Source organism: Orycteropus afer, unplaced genomic scaffold (genome assembly GCF_000298275.1).
Source record: "Orycteropus afer afer isolate SDZICR_OR568_19922 unplaced genomic scaffold, OryAfe1.0 scaffold00151, whole genome shotgun sequence".
NCBI classification, from domain to species: domain Eukaryota; kingdom Metazoa; phylum Chordata; class Mammalia; order Tubulidentata; family Orycteropodidae; genus Orycteropus; species Orycteropus afer.
Window position 1 is genome coordinate 7045899 of NW_006921738.1, and position 19766 is coordinate 7065664.

Below are 19766 nucleotides of genomic sequence, written 5' to 3' on the forward strand. Positions count from 1 at the left end.
AGATGCAAATCAAAACAACAATGAGGTACCATCTTGCTCCAGCACTAGTAGCAAAGTTCAACAAGACAGAAAATAACAAATGCTGGCGAGGATGTGGAGAGATTGGGACTCTCATACACTGCTGGTGGGACTCTAAAATGGTACAACCATTGTCGAAAGCAGTATGGCGATTCCTTCAAAAGCTGTAACTAGAAATACCATTCGACCCAGCTATTCCATTACTAGGTATCTATCCTGAAGAAGTGAGAGTCATGACAAGAACAAACACATGCAAGATTCATGTTCATCACGGCACTATTTACAATAGCCAAAAGATGGAAACAACCTACGTGTCCATCAACTGAGGAATGGATATCCAAACTATGGTATATACACACAATGGAATACTATGCAACCCTAAAGAATAATGAAGAATCTGCAAAACACTGCATAAACTTGGAGGACATTATGCTGAGTGAAATAAGTCTATCACAAAAGGACAAATATTGTATCAGTCCATTATTGTAATAGTCAAGGAAATGTTTATCTATAGAAAGACATGTTCTTTGTTGGTTACCAGGAGTGGGAGGGGAGGGGAGGGAATACTGTTAGATAGACAGAGATTAGTTTTTATTTGAGTGAAGAGAAGGGCAATGTACCAAATGTGAGTGATCAATATAGTGGCATTGAGGAAGAGAAAGACATAGAGAGGTACATGGGAAGTACAGACAACAAAGATGAACCCTTTTGCACATATAGTATGGCATGCTCAATGAAGGCAAACATGAGTATATGGGTGGATAGATGGGTGGACAGGTTGAACTCTTAAGTATGTCTATGAAGTGGAGAGTGTACACGAGAACATGTATAGGGTTGGCAGACAATGGTCCTATAGCTTTATGTGTATGATCTGAATTCCCAGGTGTATAGTGGAGCTGACAAGGGGCAAGGTTGTAGTCACTGCTTGGTCACAGCCAGCTACCCAGAGGGACCGAGTAGTTTAACCTGTGGGCTCGGGACCATAATCACAGAGGACATCAAGCTCAACTGGCATAACATACTACACAAAACATTGTTCCACCTCCTACTGTGGTAAGTAGCAATGGGGAACTACATTGTTCCACCTCCTACTGTGGTGAGTAGCAATGGGGAACTTAAAAGCTTGCAAGCTGCCATCTAGATGCAACGATGGGTCTGTCCTCATCCAGAGCCAAGAAGATTGAAGAAAACCAAAAATTCATGGAAACAATTAGTCTTAACGACTGGTACACCATCCGATCTGTAGCCTATACAACTATGAGACCAGAAGAACTAGATGGTGCCTGGCTACTATTGCCAACCACTTGGAAGAGGATCTATGTAGGAGATCCTGGATAGACAGGGAGAACAATGTAGAATAAAACTCAAAATCATTTGGGAAAAAAAAAAGAGGTGGGGAGACCAGGTTTGCTGGCCCGATAGAGCCTGCTGGAACCACTGAGACTATGGCCCCTAGCTGCCCTTCAGGTCTGAATTGAACACACGCCTATGGCTTCCAGCCAAACAATAGACAGACATATGAGTTGAACGTTTACCTGAGGTAGATACAGTCCTTGGAGAGAACAAGCATGGGAGAAAGAAGGGTTGCTTATGCACAGGGAGATAGCTCAGGGGGCAGGAGTGCATGGAGGGATGGACACAGGGAAGAGGTAGCTATCGGGAAGAAGTAGGAGGAGAGATGTTGCATTGTGGTAAATTGTGGTCAATGTCATGAGACAAAGTGTATGTGAACTGCTGTATGGAACGTGTATTTGCTCTGCAAATTTTCACCCAAATCACAATAAAAAGAAAAAAAAAAAAATACTACTATTATTCAAATTTACGCACCAACCACCAGAACCAAATTAAAGATTTTTACCAACTTTCGCAGTCTGAAATTGAGCGAACATACAATCAAGATTTGCTGATTATCACTGGAGATCAGAATGCAAAAGTTGGAAACAAAGAAGAACCACTGATAGTTGCAAAACATGGCCTTAGTGATAGAAATAACGCTGGAGATCACAGGATAGAATTTTGCAAGACCAACAACTTACTCATTGTAAATACCTTTTTTCAACAGCACAAATGGTGGTTATACACGTAGACTTGACCAGATAAATACACAGGAATCAGATTGACTCCATCTGTTGCAAGAAGTGATGGAGAAGCTCAGTATCTTCAACCAAAACAAGGCCAAGAGCTAAGAGCTGATTGTGGAACAGACCACCAACTGCTCAAATGCAAATTCAAGTTCAAGTTGAAGACAATTAAAACAAGTTTGCAAGAGCCAAAATATGACCTTCATTATATCCCTCCTGAATTTAGAGACCATCTAAATAATAGATTTGATGCACTGAATAACAATGACCAAAAACCAGAGGAATTGTGGGATGACAAGAACATCATGAAGGAAGCAAAAAGTCATTAAAAAGACAGAAAAGGAAGAAAAGACCAAAATGGATGTCAGAAGACACTCTGACACTTGCCCTTAAATGGAGAGTAGCTAAAGGAAATGGAAGAAATGACAAGATCAAAGAGCTGAACAGAAGATTTCAAAGGGCAGCTCCAGAAGACAAAGTCAATTATTATAATGAAATGTGCAAAGACCTGGGGTTAGGAAACGAAAAGGAATAACACACCTGGAATTTGTCAAGCTGAAAGAATTGAGGAAAAAACTTAAGCCTCGAGTTGTAATTTTGAAAGATTCTATGGGCAAAATATTGAATTATGCAGGAAACATCAAAAGAAGATGGAAGGAATACACAGAGTCACAAAAACAACTGGTCGATGTTCATCCGTTTCAGGAGGTGGCATATGATCAAGAACCAATAGCGTCGAAGGAAGAAGTTGAAGCTGCACTGAAGGTTCCAGGAACTGAGGGAACACCCAGCAAGATGTTTCAACAAACGGATGCCCCATTGGAGGCACTCACTCACCTTTGCCAAGAAATCTGGAAGACAGCTACCTGGCCAGCTGATTGGAAGAGATCCTCATTTGTACCCACTCCAAAGAAAGGTGATCTCGCAGAATGTGGATATTATCAAACAATATCATTAATATCATCACACACAAGTAAAATCTTACTGAAGATAATTAAAAAACGGTTGCAGCAGTATATTAACAGAGAACTTCCAGAAATGCAAGCTGGATTCAGAAGAGGACGTTGAACTAGGGATATCACAGCTGATGTCAGATGGACCTTGACTGAAAGCAAAGAATACCCAAATGATGTTTACTTGTGTTTTATTGACTATGCAAAAGCACTCGATTGTGTGGATCATAGCAAATTATGGATAAGATTGAGAAGAATGGGAATTCCAGAACACTTAATTGTACTCATGAGGAACCTGTACAAAGACTAGGAGGCTGTCGTTCAAACAGAACAAGGGGATACTGCATGCAGTAAAATTAGGAAGGGAGTGTGTCAAGGTTGTATCTTTTCACCATGCTTATTCAGTCTGTATGCTGAGCAAATAATCTGAGAAGCTGGACTATATGAAGAACATGGCATCAGGATTGAAGGAAGAATCATTAACAACCTGAGATATGCAGACGACGTAACCTTGCTCGCTGAAAGTGAGGATGACTTGAAACACTTCCTGAGAAAGATTGAAGACTACAGTCTGCAGTATGGATTACACTTCAATATAAAGAAAACAAAAATCCTCAAACTGGACCAATAAGCAGCATTACAATAAATGGAGAAAAGACTGAAGTTGTCAAAGACTTCATTCATATTACTTGGTTCTACAATCAACACCAACGGAAGCAGCAGTGAAGACATCGGAAGAAGTATTGCCTTGGGCAAATTTGTTGCAAAAGACCTCTTTCAAATGCTGAAGAGCAAAGATGTCTCCTTGAATCCTAAGATGTGCCTAACTCAAGCCATGGTATTTTCAATCACCTCATATGCACGTGAGAGCTGGACAATGAATAAGGAAGACAGAAGAAGAGTTGATGCTTTTGAGGTATAGTGTTGGCCAAGAATACTGAAAGTATCATGGACTGCTAAAAGGACTAACAGGTCTGTCCTGGAAGAAGTGCAGCCAGAATGTTCCATGGAAGTGAGAATGGCCAGATTTCGTCTCACCTACTTTGGTCATGTTGTCAGAAGAGACCATTCCCTGGAAAAGGGTACCATGCCTGGTAAAGTGGAGGGTCAACGAAAGAGGGGAAAGCCCTCAACAAGATGGAATGACACCGTGGCTACAACAATGGGCTCGGGTATAGCATGGATCTTGAGGCTGGCACAGAACCAGGTAGTGTGTTGTTCTACATAAGGTCACTATGAGTTGGGAGATGACTCAATAGCACCTAACAACAACAATAATGTAATTCATTTATTTTATAGTAAGTTACACAATCCCCATAAGGCTCAGCATCCTCATTTGTAACAGGAAAATAAAATACCCACTTCATAAAGCTATTATAGAGAATAAATTAAATAATATACCTATGAAAAATAACTGGAGGGATTGAGGAGTAGAGCAGCATAGATATCACAAGGCTGGTTCAGACAGAGATGACGGATGCCTGGTGATTGGTATAACGGGACTCATTATACCACTGTCTATAACTGGACATGATTAAAATTTCCATAGTATAAGTTAATAAAGAATCAAAGAACTTCCACTTCTAGTCAAAATGGAGTAATATCAGATTTACTCTCCTACCTGAAACAAATTAAAAAGCAAATAAACAAGTTTTCAAGATACTGGACATAAAGAAGTAAAGGACAAAGATCTCTAAGAGATGAAAACAAAATGAGTTTTAGGAGTCATGGCACAAGAAGGAATACCCAGGTAGAGTCCAATGGACTTCCTGACTTGAGAAGACAGAACTGAGAATATAAGGAAACCAGGGTAGCTAGAATCACAAAACAGAGTAACATAAAGGAAGATGGCACATGAAGAGAACCATGAAGATCTGCAAAAGATCCCTCTTGAGTATTCAGCAGAACACTGATCAGCACAAGTGATGAAGAAATCTAAGGCCAGGAAAAGAAGAACCTGAAAAGGTTAGAGGAAAGAGTACTTAGTAGTTACACTGTTGTTACATGCTAATGAGTCGATTCCAACTCATAGCAATCCTATGTGGCAAAGTAGACCTGACAATAGGTTTTCTAGGTTGTAATCTTTAAGGAAGCAGATCACCAGGTTCTTCTCCTGCAGAACCACTGGTGGATTCAAACTGCCAACCTTTAGGCTACCAGCTGAGCACTTAACCACTGTACCACTATGGTTCCTTTAGCATTTACAAGGGGCTATGAAGTTCTTCTTCCCAAAAATCAGACTGAAAAACTTCGTAATTCTTTAGAGACCATGTGTAGAGTACTCAGAACAATTTTGCTTCCACAGTGGGATATGATTAGTGCTACACTAAACATGCTCGGCTGCTAACTGAAAAGTTGGTGGTTCAAACTCACCCACTAGCTCTAAGGGAGAAAGACTTAGCAAAATGCTTCAATAAAGATTTCAGCCAAGACCACTCTGAAAGGGATCACAATCGGAGAACCCTGATAGAGTGACGGGAAATATGGAAAAACTCAAAATCACAAAAAAGACAAGGCTTACTGGTCTGATAGACTGGTGGAACCCCCAAGATTATGGCTCTTCAAGCTAGGAACTGAACTTTAACCCCTGTGGTTCAACTTACAGCCACACAACAGACACACCTATGAAGTGAGTGATAATACCAGGAGGGCATGCACTCATTAGAACTATCTAGCATATGAGATCAAGAGGACAGCATTTGCCCAGGATTGGAGCTAGGAAGGCAGGAGGAGATGGAAAGGACGGATGAAGGGAAGGGATGGGCACAGGGAGGAAGAAGGAAGAATGATGTTACTGTGTTGGGATTGCAGTAAATGTCACAAAACAGAATGTATGCATTGCTGAATGGAAAACCAAGTTGCCTGGAAACATTCACCAAAATCACAATAAGAGAAAGAAGAAGATTACAGCCAAGAAACCCTATGAGGTAGTTCTCCTTCGCATGGGGTTGCTATAAGTCAAAATCAACTCAGTGGCACCCAATAACAATAGCAACACGAATACTGCTCTGATCCTACTTTAACAAATCTTAAAAGCAAGACCCAGAAAGATCAAAGTGTTCCAAGTAACTTGTGTCCCAGAACAAGGTTTAAGAGTACTTACTGAAATATAAATCTATCCAGTAAACAAAAGTTATAATATCTAGTATCTAATCAAAAGTTATCCAGCATACAAAGAAGCAGAAAAATACTACATGAGAAAAGAAATCTATCAATGAAAACTCATACAGAAGTGACACAGATATTACAATTAGCAAATAAAGACATCAAAATAATTATTATAGCTGAATTCTATATGGGAGCTCTGGTGGTGTAGTGCCTAAGGCATGTGACTGCTAACCGGAAGGCTGGCAGTTCAAACCCACCAGCCACTCCTCAGGAGGAAGGTTGAGCAATATACTTCCACAGTGATGCTGCCTCAGAAACCCAAGGAGGAGTCGAAAACGGAATATATTAGGTAGAGAAACACGAAAGATATGAATTTAACTCTGAGCAATAAAAACTACAATTTCTGATATGCAAAAACAGTTTATGGGATAAAGACAGATTAGGCACTGTAGAAGAAAAGAATATTGCACTTGAAGACATGGCAACAGAAACTATCTTAGAATTCAATACTCAGTGAAAATAGCTTTAAACACACACACACACACACACACACACACACACCTTTTCAGTCCTACAAAAGCTGAAAGAATTTCTGACCAGCAGACTTGCACTACAAGAAATCTTAAAATAAAGAAAGATAAAATAAAGTCCTTATAGAAGGAGGGAGCTGTGGTGGCACAGTGTCTAAGGCATTTGACTGCTAACCAGAAGGCTGGTGGTTCAGACCCACCAACCACTCCTCGGAAGGAAGACTGGGCGATCTACTTCTGTAGAGATACTGCCTCGGAAACCCAAGGAGAGGTCTGCACGAGTCGGATTCAACTGGATGCCAGTTGAGTTTTTTCGTGAGTAATATAGCAGGAAATGGGATACAAGATGGATTGGATCTCTACAAAGGCATGAAGAACAATGAAAGTGGTAACTACATGGGTAAGTATATGTGATTTCTTATTAAGTCTCTTTAAAAGATAACTGATATTTTAAAGGTCTCTGCATGGTGCAGACAGTCTGTACTCAGCTAGTAGACCAAAGGTTAGCATTCAAACCCACCCAATGGTACCACAGAAGATTTGGGCCAGGCAAGTGGCTTCTATAAAGATTATACCAACCCAACTCCAGAATCTACAGAGCCTCCTCAAATGAATACATAAACAAAGAAAAGGTAACTGACATTTTCAACAAAAAATAATAAAAATCTGGCGTGGGATTTATGGCATGGTTGGGCAGAGAAAAATTATATTCTATAAACTTTAAAGTTAAATATGTATCCTATAAATACTAAAGCAATGTTTAAAATAACACAAAAAAGTTACAGATCATAAACCAACAAAGGGGATAAAATAGAATCAGAAAATATAATCTAAAAGAAGGTTTAAAAAAAAGATGAAAGAAAAACAAAGAACAGGTGAGAATAATAATAATTAAAAAAACAATACAATGTGGTAGATTTAAGTTTAACTATATTAATGATCACAGTAAATGTAAAAGATCTAAATGGATCCAACTCAACGGCAGTGAGTTTTTTTTTTTAAATGCCCTAATGAAAAGGTAGGGACTGTAGGAATAAATGACAAAGGAATACACAGTATACTCTTTAAAGAACAAATAAATGGATATGCATTGCATATCTATTAACTGATGAAATAAATCAAAGTCTTAACTAAAATCTGTAAATTAAGCAAAATTCTGTAAAGAACAATGTCATAACTACTCCTAACTATTAAATTCAAATCATCAAAAATTTAACTACTGTCACTGAACAATCTATGTAGAAACTGTAAACAGGAACCTAATTTGCTTTGTAAACTCACCGAAAACACTATAAAATATTTAAAATACATATATTCAAATCATCAAGACCATCAGTAATTCAGATATACTAAATAACTTTTTATTATCTGTAGTTAAGCTCATGTATTTACTTTTTTTGGTGGGGGTGGAGTAGGTGGGGGCTACTGGGAACGTCGTGTGTTAAAAGATGCATTCCAATCATGTGCCTCCTCTACAGCTACAACTGGGCACAATGAAAATGTTGGCACTAGGTACATGTAAGATCTTTTATCAAAGAAGGATTTAGTTTGGTTCACATGCTCTGAGAACATAACAACATTAGAAGTTTCACTATTTAGAACAATGAAATATAGATTGAAACATAAAGGATTATCTCGTTAACTCTAATTAAACCCAGAACTAAATTAACCACAATAAATCATTTCTAACACTGATTACAGAGGCTGTTAAACATGAAAGACTTAAAGAACTTTCTTCTTGTTGTTGTTATGTGCGGTTGAGTCGGACCGACTCATAGCAACTCCTCCTTGGGCTTCCAAGGCGGTATCACTAAAGGAATAGATTGCCCAACCTTCCTTCCAAGGAAGAGGCTATAGGTTTGAACCGCCAGCCTTCTGGTTAGCAGTCAAGTGCCTTAGGCACTACCAGAGCTCCCAGGAAATTTCTTAGGACCCTCCTTTACAGAGAGAACCTCTATCCGATCATCTGTAATTAGTCTACCCTTCTTCAAAAATCATGAGCTTCTAAAAAGTAAGAATCATATTTTATCAATTATGTCAACCCTTGTGTTTGGCTGCTTTATATTTATTATAATTTCTAATCTTTACAACTGTTATCTATATTTTGTACACTTAAAATATCAGTATTTACTTGTAAGAGGAAAAAAAAAGTGAAGGAGCTTACTGTCAGGGGCTCTGTTTTGTCAAGATAATTAACTTCCTGAAAACTTTGCTACAAATAATAAGCAGCAGCACAGAGCTAAGCAAACAGAAATTGCTGACCTATTCTCACTATCCCACACAGCTGAAGCAGCTGTGCAATATCCACACAGCTCCTAGTATTATCTGTTTTGTTACACCACAGATACATCTTAGAAACAACAGTGCTTCAGATCATACACTTGGCCTGGGTCATCTAACAGCAGACAAGAGCCTAGGAGCCTTTCGATTGATGAGGTCTCTGACAAAGATTTTTTCTTTATCTCCTAGGAATCTTTTAAAAACAAGCACATATAAAACAAAATCCATCTACTTTCCTTTCTGTCTACACGAAAGACAGAGGATTATTCCCATCTCATTTTAGGAGAAATTATGCTGTTGTCTTGGACTTCTAATAAAAGACTGTCATTATTTGTATGAAGAGCAAATTATAAGATCCTTTTTCATACAATAATCTATGTTTGATTACCCACACTTAATCTGAAAAATAAATTCTCATTTACCATATTAATAATATAAAATAGGCCAATCTTTAAACTTTTTAATTTAAGAGAGAAAATAATCATGTGTGAAAAAATCTTAATAAATTAATGACTGCAACTAGGCTGCTCTAAGCTTCCTAGCAGACAAAATAAAATGGGAAACATACAGAGTTATATTGTTTTCATTACCTCCAAAAAGAGAGCATATAAAATTTTTGATAAAATAAAATTTTTTAATTTCTATCAGAAATATATCAAATGATTTCTCACATTAAAAAAATAAAGTTTTTGCTAACAAGGGTCATAAGAAATAAAAATATAATAATAGCTAACAAGTACTAACTATTTACTATATATCCAGGCACTCTACCACCAATTTCTACACATTGTCTCATTTCACCTTTCACAAATGTTCTAGGTACTATTATTATTTCTATTAACTGTAACTTCACAAATGATGCAGAAATGTTCTTCCAATGAATGTCTTTTCTATCTTTTTCTGTATCAAAGCCAAAGGGATGACATTAAATCTTAATTCAGAAAAGGCATTTTTACAGGTAGACTGATAAGATAATACATGCGTATTTAAAAAAAAAAATCTTTCATAAGCTTTCATTGAAATATTTCTTACTGATCCTGCTTTGTTAAATTTATTTAACTCGCAGTTTACATAAATTGCAAACAACCATTAAAGCAAATAGGTAAACTGCTTCAATATGTGTGTGTGTATATATGTATACCTGATGTTTCTTTAGTTTATTTGGCCAAATAAAATATCCCATCGAAACAAAATAAGCTTATCTCGGAGAAAAAAAGAAACCTTACTATATAAATTATGATTGTCAACAAACATTTGGAAAGTTTTCTCTTGGAAGAGGGTCCAAAGTTATTTTGCTTATCTGCAAGGAACAGTACCAGAACCAACAGAGAGTTAGAAGGAAGATGGTTTCATTTCTGTATGAGAGACATGTTTAACATACTCCGATCTATAAACAGAACTGATCACCTTAAAAAGGTGACTAGGTTTTCTAGCACTGAAAGCTCTAAGGAGAGAATGAAGAGTAGTGTGCCTTAAGATGGTTTAAAAAGGAATTATCTTGAAGGAGAACGAGATAATTATCAACTCTGAAGATGCTAAGGCTCTAGACAGGTTGGAATAAGCCCAACATTATACCAGATGTAAACAGGAAAATAATCCTAATTCGTTCATTTTTTCCATTTATTCATTCTAAAAATATGTTTTTGCCAGGCACTGTTCTGAACACTGGGGACATACTGTGAGAAAAACAAACAAACAAAAACAACCAAAACTTGTTGTTGTTTAACAAAAGTTTCTGTCTTCATGGAGCCAGTATTCCAGTAGAATTACAATGGTAATGATTTGTTGCTGTGAGTTGGAATTTGAGTCAGTGGCAATAAGTTTAGGTTTCAGACAATGTGCAAGAGGAACTCTGGTGGTGCAATGGTTAAGCACTCAGCTGCTAATTGAAATGTTAGCAATTTGAACCTACCCTTAGGCTTCATGGGAGAAACACCTGACAATCTGCTTCTGTAAAGATTACAGCCTAGAAAACCCTGTGGGGCAGTTCTACTATGTCACATGGGGTTGCTATGAGTCAAAAATTGACTGAATGGCACCTACAGCAAGAACACTATGTAGCCATATGCCTCTTCTTGACAATGATCCATCCTTTAAGGTCAACTTTAGCAATCTCCTCTTCTATGAAACTTTTCAGTTCCTCCAATGAGATGTAATACGACCATCCTCTGAAGCCATACCCTCTTATATCCCTGTTTCTATAGTCTTATATTTTTCTCTGCATCTAAGTTGCTTTACTATGATGAGTTTTCCCACACCCACCCCCTTACACTGAGGCATCTCCTTAGAGTTAAAAGTTAGGTCTTATTTATTCTTGTATTACCCACTGCCATTGAGTCAATTCTTACTCACAAAGACCACCACATAGGACAGACTAGAATTTACTCATAGTGTTTCCAAGGCTATAAATCTTTATAGAAGCAGACTACCATATCTTGTGGGTTCGAACTGCTGACCTTTCAGTCAGCAGCCAGGTGCTTAATCACTGCTCCACCAAGGCTCCTTATTCTTTTATTACTCCCCCACAAAAAGAAATAACCAATGTGTTTTCTGCATAGTATACACTCAAAAAAGATTTCTCAATTTAATTCACTGACACTTGTTACTTCCAATATTATTTATGAAGACTAAATCTGATTTAAATAATACTGGAAGTAACAAGTGTCAGTGAATTAAATTGACTAAATCTGATTTAGGGAGCTCTGGTAGCATAGTGGCTAAAGCACTTGACTGCTAACCAGAAGGCTGGCGGTTCAAACCCACCAGCCACTCCTCGGAAGGAAAGTTGGGCAATCCTACTTCCGTAGTGATACTGCCTTGGAAATCCAAGGAGGGGTCGCTATGGCCGGGGCCGACTCGACGGCACATAACAACAACAACAACAACAAATCTGATTTGGACAGAAAACTGCCAGAAATTCAAGCCATATTCAGCAGAGCATGTGGAAAAAGAGGTATTATCGACGGCACGTAACAACAACAACAACAAATTGCTGACATCAGACGGATCTTGCTAAAAATAGAAAATATCAGAAAGATACTTAGTGGTGTTTTATTGACTGCACAATGGCACTCGATTGTGTGGATCATGACAAATTGCGGTAATATGTGAAGAACATGTGAAGAATGGAAATTCTAGAACACTTCATTGTGCTCATGCAAAACCTGTATCTAGATCCAGAGGTAGTCATTCAAACAGAACAAGGGGACACTGCATGTTTTAAAACAAGGAAAAGTGTGTGTCAGGGTTGTATTCTTTCCCCATATTTATTCAATCTGTAGCTGGGCAAATAATCCAACAAGCTGGACCATTTGAAGAAAAACACAACATCAAGACTGGAGGAAGACTCATTAACAATCTGTGATATGTAGATGGCACAACCTTGCTTGCTGAAAGCAAAGAGGACTACAAGCACTTACTTATGAAGATCAAAGACTATAGCCTTCACTATGGATTACACCTCAACATAAAGAAAATAAAAATCCTCACAACTGGTCAATAAGCAGTATCATGATAAACAGAGAAAAGACTGACACTGTCAAGGATTTCATTTTACCTCGATCCATAATCAACACCCACAGAAGCAGCAGTCAAGAAATCAAAGGACACACTGATTGGGCAAATCTGCTACAAAAGACTTCTTTAAGGTATTAAAAAGCAAAGATGTTACGTTGAGGACTAAGGGGCACCTGACCCAAGCCATGGTATTTTCAAACACCTCATATTTATGCAAAAGCTAGACAGTGAATAAGGAAGACTGAAAAACAACTGATACATCTGAATGACGCTGTTAGTGAAGAATAATGAGTATCATGGAATTCCAGAAGAACTAACAAATCTGTCTTGGAAGAATCACAATCAGAACATTCCTTAGAAGCAAGGATGGAAAGACTTCATCTCACATACTTTGGACATTTTACAAGGTGGGACCAGTCCCTGCAGGACGACAACCCCCAATAAGACGGACTGACACAGTAGCTAGAAGAATGAGCTCAAGCATAGCAGTGATTGTGATGACAGCATAAGACTGGAAAGTGTTTCATTCTGTCATACACAGTGTCACTATGAGTTGGAATTGACTTGGTGGTACCTAAAAACAATAGATCTAATTACAACAAAAAATCTGTATTCAAAAATATTTCAAAGTCTTGATCAAAGTCTACTCATCTTGAGCCAACTGCAAGTGTGACTCAAAAGACTTAAAGAATTTGACGACCTCCTTAAATTATCATAATATAATCTGATCTATTTGAAAAGATAAAGTACATCTTATTACACAAATCTACATATATATTGAACTAAAAAATCACGAAATTCAACAATTCAAACTAAAATTTATCATTTTGAACTGAATTATAACAAAAAGCAATAGTCTTTATACACTCATCACATTATTATCAACACAATATTCAGAAAAAACATACAGCGGTTCTGCTTTCAGAATGAAGACATGAAGTTCTAATAAACTATTCTCCCCATTAATGGATAACAACTGTAAGAAGGGGGGAGAAAAAACTGCCTGAGGGCTTTGGAGTGCAGAGGAGGAAAACAGTCAGATTTGAGTGAAGACTCAAAACTTACAGAAAGCTTCCGGCCTGAGGCAGTTTTTCTGTTTCTAAAGTTTGGTCCTGAGAGTAGCTGTAGCCAAAGCACTTGGTAGAAGGCCAAAATTCTGATAAAAAGTCCACTATTTTTCTGGCCAGAGAAAGGGAAAGGAGCCTGGGACAACCAGGGCTTCTTCAAAATGACAAGAGAAGTGCCAGAAAGAACAGAGCTAGAGAAGAATGATTCTGGCCTGGCGGGCCCCAGAACTATGCACACATGAGATAGACCAGTAAAAGCAATTTGAACTGAAATGTAAACTGCTGTGTACTCCAGGTTGAATTTTACCTAGTTAACTGTCTATTAAAGCAAAAACATTAACATTCTTTAGAATAACACAACAAAATCAAGAATCTATACAAGACAACATTGACAATGTTTATGAAACAATCCATAGTAACTTGTCATACAAAGAGCCAGGAAAAAGGTGATCCATTCTCTAGGGAAAAGCAATCCAACTGAGGCCAATCATGAAAAGACCAGATACTAGAATTACCAAATTGTTGTTGCTCTTGTTAGATGCCGTCGAGGAGTCGTCTCTGACTCACAGCAGAATGAAACACTGTCCAGTCCTATGCCAGCCTCATGATCCTTGCTATACCTGAGCCCATCGTTGCAACTACCGTGTCAATCTATTGCATTGAGGGCCTTCCCCTTCTTTGTTGACCCTCCACTTCACCAAGCATGATATCCTTCTCCAGGAAATGGTTCCTCCTGACAACATGACCAAAGCATGTGAGATGAAGTCTGGCCATTCACGCTTCCAAGGAGCATCCTGCTGGACATCTTCCATGACAGATCAGTTAGTCCTTTTAACAGAGACCACAGTACTCTTAGCAAGCATCAACTCTTCTTCGGCCTTCCTTATTCATTGTCTAACTCTCACCTGCATAACAGGTGACTGGAAGTACCATGGCTTAGGTTAGGCGCAACTTAAGTCTTCAAGGAGCCATCTTTGCTCTTCAGCACTTGAAAGAGGTCTTTCACAGCAGATTTTCCCAGTGCAATATGTCATCTGATGTCTTGACTACTGCTTCCATTGATGTTGATTGTAGAACCAAGTAATACGAAGTCCTTAACAACTTCAGAAGGAAGGTTGGGCAATCTACTTCTGTAGTGATACAAAAACTCAAGGAGGGGTCCCTATGAGTCAGATCCAACTCAATGGCAGTGAGTTTGGTTTTGGTTTTTGACAACTTCAACCTTTTCTCCATCCACAGTGAAGCTGTTAATTAGACTACTTGTGAGGATTTTTGTTTTCTTTATATCGAGGTGTAATTCATACTGTAGACTGTAGTCTTTAATCTTCATCAGTAGATGCTTCAAGTCATCCTCACTTTCAACAAGCAAAGTTGTGCTATCTGTGTATCACAGGTCATAAATGAGTCTTCCTCCAATCCTGATGCCACATTCTTCTCATATAGTCCAGCTTCTCAGATTATTTGCTCAGCATACAGACTGAATAAGTATGGTGAAAAGATACAATCCTGACGCAGTCCCTTCCTGATTTTAAACCATGCATTATTCCCTTGTTCTGTTCGAATGACAGACTCATGCTCTATGTACAGGTTCCTCATGAGTACAATCAAGTGTTCTGGAATTCTCATTCTTCTCAATGTTATCCATAATTTGTTATGATCTACACAATCAAATGCTTCTGCACAGTCAATAAAACATAAGGAAACATGGTATTCTATTTTTTCTTTCTGGTATTCTTTGTTTTCAGCCAAGATCCACCTGACATCAGCAATAATATCCCTCACTCCACATTCTCTTCTGAATCCAGCTTGTATTTCTGGAAGCTTTCTGTCAATATACTGCTGCAACTGTTTTTTAATTATTTTCAGTAAGATTTTACTTGCATGTGATATTAATGATATTGTTCGATAATTTCCCCATTCGAAAGTATCACCTTTCTTTGGAATGGGTACAAATATGGATCTCTTCCAGTCACTTGGCCAGGGAGCTGTCTTCCAAATCTCTTGGCATAGCTCACTGAGTGCCTGCAACGCAGCATCCATTTGTTGAAATATCTCAATGGGTATTCCGTCAATTCCCAGAACTTGTTCTTCACCAATTCCTTCAGTGCAGCCTCAACTTCTTCCTTCAGTACCAGTGGTTCTTGATCATATGCCACCTCCTGAAATGGATGAAGATCGATCAATTCTTTTTGGTACAGTGACTCTGTGTATTCCTCCCAACTTCTTTTGATGTTTCCTGCACCAATCAATATTTTGCCTATACAATCTTTCACTACTGCAACATGATGATTAAAGTTTACCTTCAGTTCTTTCAGCTTGAGAAAAGCCAAAAGTGTTCTTCCCTTTTGGTTTTCTAACTCTAGGTCTTTGCACATTTCATTATAATAATTGACTTTGTCTTCTTGAGCTGCTCTTTGAAATCTTCTGTTCAGCTCTTTGATCTTGTCATTTCTTCCATTTGATATAGCTACTCTTCACTCAACAGTAAGTTTCAGAGTGTCTTCTGACATCCATTTTGATCTGTTCTTCCTTTCTTGTCCTTTTAATGACCTCTTGCTTTCTTCATTGATGATGTTCTTGATGTCATCCCACAATTCATCTGGTTTTTGGTCACTGGTGTTCAATTGCATCAAATCTATTCTATACATGGTCTCTAACTTTAGGAGGGATTATTATTATCAAGATCATATTTTGGCTCTTGTGGACTTGTTTTAACTGTCTTCAACGTCAACTTGAACTTACATATGAGCAGTTAGCTCCTAGTCTTGTTTTGGCTGAAGATACTGAACTTCTCCATTGCCTTTTATCACAGATGTAGTCAATCTGATTCCTATGTATTCCATCTAACAAAGGCCATGTGTATAGCCATCATTTATGCTATTCAAAAAAGGTATTTGCAATGAATAAGTTGTTGGTCTTGCAAAATTATATCATGCAATCTCCAGCATTATTTCTATCACCAAGGCTTTATTTCCCAGCTACCGGTGACTCTTCTTTGGTTCCAACTTCTGCATTCCAATCACCAATGATAATCAACACATCTTGATTGCATGTTCAGTCAATTTCAGACTGCAGAAGTTGGCAGACATCTTCAATTTCCTCATCTTTGGCTTTAGTGGTTGGCGCATAAATTTGAATAATAGCAGTATTAACTGGTCTTTCTTGTAGAAGTATGGATATTATCCTCCCACTGACGGCGTTGTAGTTCAGGACAGATCTTGAAACACTCTTCGTGACGATGAACGTCACACCGTTCCTCTTCAATCTGTTATTCCCAGCATAGTAGATCATATGGTTGTCTGATTCAAAATGGCCAAAAGCAGTCCACTTCAGCTCACTGATGGCTAGGATATCAGGCTTTACATGCTCCACTTCATTCCTGACAACTTCTAGTTTTTCTAGATTCATACTTCATACATTCCATGTTCTGATTATTACTAGATGTTTGCAGGTGTTTCTAACTCATTTTGAGTCGTACCACATCAGCCAATGGAGGTCCTGAAAGCTTTACTCCACCCATATCATTAAGGTCATCTCTACCCTGAGGAGTCAGCTCTTCCCCCGTCATCTTTTGAGTGCCTTCCAACCTGATGGGCTCATCTTCTGGCACTATATCAGACAATGTTTTTCAGGGCTATTCATAAATTCCAGTAACCTATCAGACAGTATTTCACTGCTATTCATATTCTGGCCAATTCTTTGAGATGTGGATGGCCTCTTTCTTCTTCCAAGTCTGTCTTAGTCTGGAAGCTCTGCTGAAGCCTGTCCACCATGGATAACTCTTCTGCCATTCTGCAACACCAGTGGCATAGTCTCCAGCCTCACAGCAACACACAAGCCACCATGGGACAACAAACTGCAGACAAGTTCATCTCCCTTAGTTGTTCCTAACCACTCTGCTTACTTCCTCGCCTGTCTAGGACCTGGCCTTAAAATAAAGCCACCCCAGAAGCCCTGACCCACACTATGCACCTGCCTACCTGTCCAGGGCCTGGCCTTAAAAGAAAGCCATGCCAGAAGCCCCAAGCCACACCACATGCCTGCCTACCTGTCCGAGGCCTGGCCTTAAAATAAAGCTGCCCTAGAATCCCCAAGACTTTCAAACAGCTATTTTATCTATGTTGACTACAATAAATAATTTTATATTGAATGAAGGTCACACATCACAGGAGATAAACAGAAAAGTTTTAAAAATATTAAGATAGAAATATTAGAACTAAAAACTAAATATCTGCAATCAAAAAAAAAAAAAAATCCACTGAATAGACTCAGTAACAAAAGAAATGAAGAAAGCCGTCAATGAACTTGAAGACAAATGAATAGAAGTATCCAACCTAAAAGGCAAAGAAGGAGCTCTGGTGACCCAGTGGTTTAAAGGATTTGGCTGCTAACCAAAAGTTCAGCAGTTTGAACCCACCAGTCACTTCATGGGAAAAAAGCTGAAGCAGTCTACTTCTGTAAAGATTTACAGCCTTAGAAGCTCTCTGGGCAGTACCACTCTACCCTATAGGATCGCTATGAATTGGAATCAACTCAATGGCAGTGGGTTAAAAGGGAAAGAAAAGAAGTTGAAGGGAAAATAAAGAAAAAGAGCCTCAGAGATCTGTGGTACAATACAAAACAATATACATGCAATTAAAATCACAGAATAGACTAAAATGTAGCAGACAAAAAAATTTCTGAAAGAATACAGGTCAAAACCTTCCCAAATCTGTTGAAAGACATAAATATATTTATATAGATAAAGTGCTCAGTGAATCCTAAACAGGATAAATTTAGAGAAAACCACATATAAGCACAACACAGACAAGCTGTTTAAAACCAAAAATTAATAGAAAATATTGAAAGTAGCCAGAAAAAAATGGCAATTATATACAGGCAAATGATGACACGAATGACTGTGGACTTCTCATTAGAAACCATGAAGGCCAGAAGACAGTGGAACAATGCCTTAAAGTGCTGAAAGAAAGGGAATAAAAGCTCTTGCCAACCAAGAATCCTATACTTAAGAGAAATTATCTGTTAAGAATGAAGGCAAAATAGACATTAGCATATAAACAAAAATTAAGAAAAGTCATCATCATTAGACCCCCACCTACAAGAAATGCAATAGGATGTTCTCAAGCTAAAAAGAAATGATGTAAGAGGGAAACTAGGATCATTAGGAAAGAATGAAGAGCACTGTGTATAGTAAATAACTGAATCAATATAAAGTCTTTTTTCCCCCTCTCTTAACTTTGTTAATATATACCTGATTGTTCAAAGCAAAATTTTAATCTTGTCCTGAGGCTTTTATATTTTAAGTAAATATGATACATTTGGGAGCTCTGGGGGCATAGTGCCTAAGACATTTGACTGCTAACCAGAAGGGGGGTGGTTCAAACCCACCAGCCACTCCAGGGAAGGAAGGTTGGGCAATCTACTTCCATAGAGATACTGCCTCAGAAACCCAAGGAGGGGTCACTATGAGTCAGGTCTGACTGGATGGCACGTGGTTTGGTTTGGATTTAATGAAGACCAAATTTATTTTTAAGTAAATATGATACATTTGGGAGCTCTGGGGGCATAGTGCCTAAGTCATTTGACTGCTAACCAGAAGGGGGGCAGTTCAAACCCACCAGCCACTCCTCAGAAGGAAGGAGGGGCAATCTACTTCCATAGAGATACCACCTCAGAAACCCAAGAAGGGGTCACTATGAGTCAGGTCTGACTGGATGGCACGTAACACAACAACAACAACATGAACTAAACACTCCTATTAAAAGACAGTGATTTATCTGATAAAGAACAAAACCTAACTATATGCTGTCTACAAGAGATGCACTGAAATATAAAAACATAGGTTGAGGGTAAGTAAATGGACAGAAGAAGATACAGCATAAAAACATTAAGGGGTTAAGTGGATATATTAATATCAGATAAAACAGTTTCAGACAAAAGTATCAATAAGGATAAAAAAGAACATTTCCTAATGAGAAAAGAATTCATCAAGAAGTTGTAACAATCAGATATTTACATGCCTATTAACAGAACCACAAAGTACATACAGCAAAAATTGACAGAAATATAAAATTCAAAATAGTAATAGACTTTAACAAACTTCTGTCAACAATTAACAGAATAACCAGACAGATGATCAGCAAAGACAATGATAATGCTATTCATATCTAATTAATATTTACAGAATACTATACAATGGAAGCTCTGGTAGCA

At 38.1% G+C, this 19766-nt stretch overlaps 1 protein-coding gene across 1 annotated transcript in view; it reads right to left on the reverse strand.

Moving 5' to 3' along the window:
- CEP83 (centrosomal protein 83) overlaps nt 1-19766 on the reverse strand; it is a 116883-nt gene that overhangs the window by 92424 nt on the left and 4693 nt on the right. Inside the window, exon 3 of the mRNA XM_042781689.1 lies at nt 8855-8902. Within this exon, the coding sequence (XP_042637623.1) occupies nt 8855-8902 (48 nt within the window). The remainder of the gene's footprint in view (nt 1-8854; nt 8903-19766) is intronic.